The sequence below is a fragment of the Archocentrus centrarchus genome, chromosome 4, assembly GCF_007364275.1.
Source record: "Archocentrus centrarchus isolate MPI-CPG fArcCen1 chromosome 4, fArcCen1, whole genome shotgun sequence".
Taxonomy (NCBI): Eukaryota; Metazoa; Chordata; class Actinopteri; order Cichliformes; family Cichlidae; genus Archocentrus; species Archocentrus centrarchus.
In genome coordinates, this window is record NC_044349.1 from 12,016,133 (window position 1) to 12,024,682 (window position 8,550).

The window sequence follows — 8,550 nt, forward strand, 5'->3', positions numbered from 1 at the left end:
GGGCTACACGCAACATCGATGACATTAACAATTAAGGTAATCTTACTTTTGCAACATATTATATCACGATTGTCTTATATTTGCGAATAAAACTGTTTTTCTGCATGTGCTTTATAAAACCTACCATACAAAAACATCTAATGCACTGACAAGCATTGATGAAGAGTAAGTAAACACATTTAATCAAGCGTCATAATAAGATGTCCACCTTTATTTAGGAATTGTACTGACTAAAATATTGTTACAGAATAAGCTGCCCAAATTGTAAATGAACAGGATAAAATTATCTCCAAAGAAAGCCTCACAAAAACCAAGCATTTTAATAACAATTCAAAAATGATCATAAATATAATCCAATACTTACAGGAGCTACTGTTCATGCAGTGCTTTGAGCTTTGCTGAATATTTTGAATGCATGGCCATACTTGCAATGCTATAGTGTTCACAGTTACAGTGTTTAAATAAGTGAATGACGTCAATGCTTTCTCTGCTGGTGAAAAACAAACATTTAAATGTCACTGATATAAGGTAAAGCCTGAAAGACCAGTCTTTTTTCTTTAAGGGCAGTTCTGCTGTGTCTCAGGGCTGTGTAGAGTCAAAGACGTTTATCATTGCACAAACCTTTCTCTGTCATTAAGATAAAAGTCTATGCAGATATACCTGGGTATATCTGCGTAGACTTTTAGACGTAAGGAGCTTACTCGACTGTGTCTCAACCGGCCCGGTGTACTGGTTCCATTTCAAAAGTTTCAACTGAAAGAAAACAGTATGTCTCCTAATTGAAGACATTTCTTTCATACAGACTCAGGGAGTTAGGGTCCATTGCAGTGAAGTCTGAGCTAAGACTTTGATGTGAGATTATCGGGCCTCAGCTCTGTGACAGAAGGTCACCACTCTCTCACTGGCTTGATGCCTCTCCTTCTCCTGCTGCTCAAAGTGATCCAGGCTGCCTCTCAGTCAAACCTGGGGAAACGTAGTACGACCTGGCTGTCAGACACGATGGTGTCCGACTTATATTAAGACATCAACCTTTAAATCCACCTTTTCAACATGTAGTGAAAGACAAAATCCCACTGGTTTTACAGATAACAGAGCTTTATTATAGTTAAATCAGCAGGACAAGTACAACACAAAAACGTAAGAGTGGAAAGCATAGATGCGTGTCTGTGTGTTTGTGAGAAAAATGAACCGCACGGTGAGCAAAAATGCATTATTAGATCAACAGATTAGAGACAGGAGAAAAGAAAACTGAGAACAGAGGAGTGACACATGAATAACAGTGGTGGTACACAGCAATAGAAATGTGACAAATTTGGTGATTCAGAGTTGAAAAGTGTAATAATTTCTCAAGAAATTGGCTGTTGGAAGAAAAAATAAATAAAAGCAAAAAATAAATCAGTCATAAAGTAAGTTGTGAAAGTGTGCGGTTGTCTGTCTGCCCTGTGGTGGAGGGAGGGACAAAAAAAAATAAAAAAAACCATTTAAAATAATCACTGAACATTTACCAAGAGACACAAAGATGAGAAAAAAAAAGCAGACATGGCCCTCAAAAATCCTCAATCCAAAGGAGGATTTCACAACTGCATAACTTCCAGGGGAAAGAAAAGCATTGGGGCAAATCAGACTGATGATTCTATACATGCAGCTTTTTCTGACGTGTGGGCTGTTGAAATTCAAGTTAATTTAAATAATCCTTCAAAAATAATTGCCCAGGGGTGTTACCAACCTGGCTGAAGAGAGGAGATGTTTCTTTTAAAAGGCACTGCCATCCCAGATCCACTGTCTCACCGCTCCAATTTAGTGCACTCTGATTAAATTATTTCCTGCTTTTGTCACTTTGATCAGCCATTTAGCTCTCAGTCAGTCAACCTGACAATCAGCCAGAGTGTCAGGGAGCCTCACCCCTCCAGCTTTGATCAGCTTTCTCCTGAATTCTTTGGTGGGGTTGTTGAAGGTGAGCTTCTCACAGTGCAGATGGTTGACTGGTGGGTTCCCCTCCAAGTTAAGGAAAAGGTCATAATTGAAACACACCTTTTTGGGCTCCTCCTGAACAGGAAGAAATGGCTGTTTTAACAGTCTGTCAACAGCATGTGAGTCACACAGTCGAATTTCACAATGCACAATAAAAGCTGAAAGACTGCACTATCAACCCAGAAAGTCAACAGAACAGAGACAATACTGAAGCTGGTACACTTATAAGAAACATTCATGGAGGACGCCGTACACTGAGCACTGAGGAACATGCATTAGGCTGCTCTTGAAAGATTTTATAAATAAAGTTTTTACATAAGTGTCATGATGGATTAATGGATGCTAATATTTACCTTCTGCTTCACTTCCCTTCAAGTCTTTTCTGGATCACCCTGACAGATTCATCTCATTGTTTACAAGTTATTTGCACAAAAGGAGGATGTTGCAGTTTTGGAAGAAGTTCAAAGGTTTAACATTACAAAGAACTGTAGGAGATGATGGCACACTAATGGCCACAGGCCTATAAAGCACTGGCCTTATCAAATAATGAAAGTAAAGCAGTTCTTTCATACTTGTTCTAAATGGTTGATGTAAAGATGGCTTGGTACCGAACATACGACTAGGGGTGGGGGCTCCCCTCTCGGTTCCAACAGAATGTACCAAACAACCACTTGCTAATGCAAATGGCTAGCTAATTGTTACAATGGCGATCTGTTCTGGCATTTAGCTGCTGAAATTCTCAGCCCAGCGCAACAGCACCTCAGCAAGATGCAGCGCCAGGTGATCAACTGCTGGCTAATACCCTGATACTAAATTACAAATGGAACCACAACAAAGGTAATTCAGTGTCAGCACACTTTTCATTACTCTGGTTCCAATCTTTTCTTTCTGAAACACTTCCTATGCCCACTTTTAAAGAGGTTGTGGCTCTATTTTCCTTTTAAAATATTTTAAATGTGTTCCAATAAATTTAAGTCAGCCAACATACTTAGTAGTAGGGTAGTTTTCTTATTTGTCTTCTTTAGATACGTCTCTGACAGGGGGCTCTTCACTGCTATCATTTCTTCTTTCAAGCTTCTGGAGACCGGGAGTCATCCAGCCAGTATTTTGGTACAATAACAAAACAGTGACACAAATATATTATAAATTAGCCAGAAGCATATTTTTTATTCTAAATATAACTCTGCGTTTTCAGCATTAAATGATAATGGAGTCATGTATATCTGAAGTTTAAAGAGGAAAAATGATTGCTGCATTATTCTTAGTGAGCCACCACAGTAGTGCACTGCTTTTAAACGTTATGTCTGTGCTGCCTCACTCTGACCTCTAATAGCTTCATTTCAACATTTAGATATCTGATTAATTTTTTGTGTGACACATGCAACAGGAAGAAATGTGTAATCTGTATAAATCACAAAAAACGAGTGCAAAAACAAAACCATTTCCGTGTTTTCATCCTGCTTCTTTTATGTGCATTCTTTTTTAATCACAGCGCATTTTAAAACTCACGTCACATTTCTTATTCACTATGCAATATAGTCAAATAAGCCTGCAGAGAATGAAAATGTGCTTGTTTACATACTATTATCACTCTGTCCTACCTCTCTTGGGTTTGGGGAAGCTTTCATGCAGGCGGAAGACAACCTTCTCTACAAAATGCTGGATGTCACCAGTCTCTGGGCCTCGGACAAACACCATCCAGTCGTGGGTGAAGCCTTCCGATGTCACTTTCTTCCTTAGCTGAGCTCTGTGGCCCAACTCTAGCTTTACCTGCACTGTGCACTGAAAAGGGGCAGACAATAGAGTACTTTAAATACTTCATTAAATACTACATATTTCTTTGCCAAGAATGAAGGCATGGGAGCAAAAAAAACTCATTTCAGCTATTGTAAACTACAGGGAAAGGACAAAAACATAAATTTAATCTGATTAAGAAGCTCATGCTGACATTTAGTCATGTAGAAGTGAGAAAAGCACAGAAAAATAAATGCCTTGAGATTTCTATCCTACTTCCACTGGATGAGGGGAAATAAGAAAAAGGAACCTGAATTTAACTGGGTTCTCTTTACATTTTCAACCAGTACTGACACTCAATTCAACTTTTATCTATAAGTCAAATCACAAATTTGTTTCAAGGGGCTTTAAGTTCTATACAACTCAGGGCACTATTCAGATAAGATAAAGTTTGCAACCAACTATTAATCAGCACCTTATTGTATATGTAAATGTCTTGTTTTTGGTCTACCAAGTCAGAAAAACACATCAGCTCCAAGCAGACATTTTCATTGTTTTATCCCAAACCACCATAAGCTAAAGAAAAGAAATCACAAATTTAAGAAGTGAAACAAGTAAATATTTGTCATCTCTGCTTGAAGAATGTGGCTAACTCAAACAATATCTGCCTGTCTATCCATTTTCTTAATCACTTGTCTAATGGGCTAGAGTCCATTCTAGCTGTGACAGCGCAAGAGGACAGGTTGTCAGACTCTAGCAAGGCTATCACACTCACACCCATGGCCATTTTAGAATCATCAGTTGACCTAACATGCATGTCTCTGACTGTGGGAGAGAACCCACGAAGGCACACACACACACACACACACACATACAAACAAAAAGGAATCTGGAGTATTTATTTGTTCTGACATGTAAATGAAAATATGATATATGATAAGGTTTTCTAGGGATTAATATCACTTTAATGATAAAAGAAGAAGATACTTTTGGCAGCTCCCTTATTTCTGAATGGATTACCACAGAGGACAGATCTGCATGTTTGACTTGGTACAGATTTTTTGCCAGATGCCATTCATGATGCAATCCTCCCATTTACCCAGGCTTGGGACTGGGGTTAAGATTATGTCAGCTTGTGGCCCCCTGAAACTGAGTTTGTGTCCAAAACTGTTATTGTTTGATTGTTTTTTGCATGTAAGGTGAATATGCTAACCACTACACCACTAGATTAATGATAAAAGAAGAAAACATGAAAAATTTAAAAACAAAACGGTTTTAAGTTGATTTGACCTGCTTTGCTTTGCTGCCTTTAACATTACTCAAATAATCACATGTGTTGCTAATGAAAAGGCCAAAATACCATCGGAACAGTTCATTAGTTCACCAAGAAAATTAATCTTGACTATTTTACCAACTGTTTAATCAGTAAATAAAACTCACCTCTATAGCAGTAAGATGCACATAAAATACAGACCACTGAATATAACAAAGCTTTATTAGCTTCCCTCGGGCTTCTGCAATATTATAACGAATCTCTGGGTTTCTAAAACAAGGCTCCTCTAAAAAGAAAACTGCTTACCCTTACTTCTCTGTTTGATAGATTTGGCTATTAATCATAACAATTCTGTCCATTGACTTTAAGTCAATTATCAACAGTATTACAATCAATAATAACTGTAAGTCAAAGCCCTGTGCTATTGGCTTCATCCTGGTTCCTGGCAGTGACAAATTACAGCAGCAAAGACACCTTCCAAGCTGAGGTAGCTTATGAAATAAACATCAGCAAAGCCAGTTGTAAGATTAATCCACAGAGCAAATATTCATTGGGTCCTGAGTCCACCTTGAACAAAACCTCTGAATCTCTCAAGTGCTGAGACTCGATACTCAAGAGGAAAAGGCCCGGACAGACACAAAGCTGGACTCATGTGGGGACGCTCCCAGTGGAATGGGAGTGATTAGGTGCCTGAGCAGAAAGATCTCAAGATGTTTGTCTAAAAGAGCGACCTATTTAATGTTGTGCATGTGCTGTTTAAAGGCAGCAGAGCTGTAGCTCTCTGTGTGTGCCTGGCTGTGGCTAGAAGCTATGCAGAGGTGCTGACTGAATGGTGTGGTAGACTGAGCTCTGCTAGTGGTAAATACCAATGTATGACTGCCCAGCTACTGTAGCATAGCTCAAGAGCAGTGGTGTCAGTAACGTGTTAGTAACGTGTTACTCTAATCTAACTACTTTTTTTTGGTAATGAGAAATCTAACGCGTTACTATTTCCAATCCAGTGTGTTTCTTGCTCAAAATGACTTGTTATCATTCATGAGAGATATGTTTGACATATGTTTCACAGATTATAGGTCAACAAGTCATTTACAGCCGTTTAAATATAGACGATCACTTTTTGGCACAACACCGGCAGCTGTTTTATGTAACTAAAGTAACTTGTAATCTAACTTATTTACTTCTAAAATTAAGTAATCAGTAAAGTAACTAAGTTACTTTTTAAAGAAGTAATCAGATGACTTTTTCAAGGTAACTATGCCATCACTGCTCAAGAGCCAAACAACTACATCTGTTTCTCAATACTGAAGTTCATACTTGTGAAGTTCACACAGGAGTACGGACTTCCCAAACGGGAGGACGCAGCACAGCGCGCTTGATTACTTCACTGCTCAGCTCCAGTGTTTTTTGACACCTTTCAAGTTAAATTCACTGTGATTAATATTTACAATGGAAACTGCCCATAATGCTTAATAACTAGAGTTTTATTTATATTTATATTTATATATATATATATATATATATATATATATATATATATATATATATATATATATATATATATATATATATATATATATATATATATATATATATATATATATATATATATATACACACACACACACACACACACACACACACACACAGATGCTGGTCATATATTGTGAAAACGTTCATTATTGAGGACACCTGGTGTCACACTTTAATCAGCTAATTAACTCAAAACACCTGCAAAGGCCTTTAAACGGTCTCTCAGTCTAGTTCTGTAGGCTACACAATCATGGGGAAGACTGCTAACTTGACAGTTGTCCAAAAGACGACCTTTGACACCTTGCACAAGGAGGGCAAGACACAAAAGGCCATTGCTAAAGAGGCTGGCTGTTCACAAACTCGCCTGACCCTAACCCCATAGATTATCTATAGGGGTATTGTGAAGAGGAAGATGTGATACGCCAGACCCAACAATTCAGAAGAGCTGAAGGCCACTATTAGAGCAACCTGGGCTCTCATAACACCTGAGCAGTGCCACAGACTGATCGACTCCATGCTACGCTGCATTGCTGCAGTAATCCAGGCAAAAGGAGCCCCAACTAAGTATTGATTGCTGTGCATGCTCATACTTTTCATGTTCATACTTTTCAGTTGGCCAACGTTTCTAAAAATCCTTTTTTTGTATTTGTCTTAAGTAATATTCTAATTTTCTGAGATACTGAATTTGGCGTTTTCAATAGTTGTCAGTTATAATCATCAAAATTAAAAGAAATAAATATTTGAAATATCAGTCTGTGTGTAATGAATGAATATAATATGCAAGGTTCACTTTTTGAATGGAAATACTGAAATAAATCAACCTTTTCATGATATTCTAATTTTATGACCAGCACCTGTATTTTTAAAATGTTTTAAAATCATTTTCACAAAATGCTCGGCTATAAAAAATTTAATCTCTCTGAATAAAAAAAAAAACACAGCTCATGTTGCTTACTGAACAAAAACAAACAGGTGAGATGTTCAAATGATTTTACTTTTATTCCAGAAGACTCCAACAGTTACAACAGACAGATGGCTTTTAAAATAGAGTTGAATAAATATTAAAAACATAATTTGATCATTTCTGGAGCAGCCTTGGCATCAGTCTTTACGATCTCCAGGAACATCAACATGCCGCTCAGATGTTTTTGCTTGGTAAAAAGGCTCTCGCTTTACTCCCTGATTACAATATTTTAATGTTAGTTTTGATTCTAAATAAGCTTTTAAAACAAGCATAGCACATCTTTGACATCATGGAAAAGAGAACAGCGAATAATTCACTTCCAAATATACTGGCAACTTTAATCTCAGCCTGACCGATTTGCTCAGGAACAAATGAAACAATGAAATTTTTGAGTTGTTTGGCTGCACGAAGTAGATACAACTAACCACACGTTGCATCCTTTCTAGAAGGGGGCGGAGCAAGAACATATCCCGGCAGTTTGCGCGTACTTCACTTGATGTGTACTTTGAATTGGAACAGTGCTTGGGCTGAGACTGATGACATTTCATAAGTACGCATACTGAGAAACGGCCGCGTTCATTAGCAGCAGGAGCATTTTTTTTCTTCTGGCTAGCAGAACAGAGGATTCATTCCCGGCCAGCCAGCGTTCAGCCCGCTGCCATTTGGAGTCTGAAAAGTTCATAATCCATAAAGAGACACAAAAGCCACTGTACCTGGTTCTCCATGTTTCTCCGGCCTCAGTAAATGATGGATATATTTACAGCGGCGTTAGTGGAGCTTCTCCCCAGCCTCGTCTACTCATTATGAGTCAATCCTTCAGCCCAAAGCGGTACCCTCGCCTCTCAGGTGGCTGCTGGCAGGCTACCAAAACAGAAAGCTGTCTCGGCCAATCGGAGAGCAGCAAATGGAAACACTCTTGAAAGGAGCCAATCAGAGCACGCCAAAGGCGGGGTAGTCCCCGAGCCGCAAATACAATTAAAGCATTTTCTGGGGGTTCTCTCGAGTGACAGCGAGCCTGTTCCCAATGGCTACAGCTCTGTTTCAATTGTAAAATGCACAACATGCTAATTGATTAATC

At 38.4% G+C, this 8,550-nt stretch overlaps 1 protein-coding gene across 1 annotated transcript; it reads right to left on the reverse strand.

The window, feature by feature from the left end:
• Positions 1–1,873: 1,873 nt before the first annotated feature.
• LOC115779481 (protein ENL-like) lies at positions 1,874–8,318 on the reverse strand. Its single transcript, XM_030728172.1, has 3 exons — positions 8,186–8,318; positions 3,573–3,753; positions 1,874–2,046 (listed from the first exon to the last, which is right to left on the reverse strand). Exons 1-3 carry the CDS (start codon positions 8,195–8,197, stop codon positions 2,015–2,017), a joined length of 225 nt encoding a protein of 74 aa, XP_030584032.1. The 5' UTR covers positions 8,198–8,318; the 3' UTR covers positions 1,874–2,014.
• Positions 8,319–8,550: the final 232 nt, after the last annotated feature.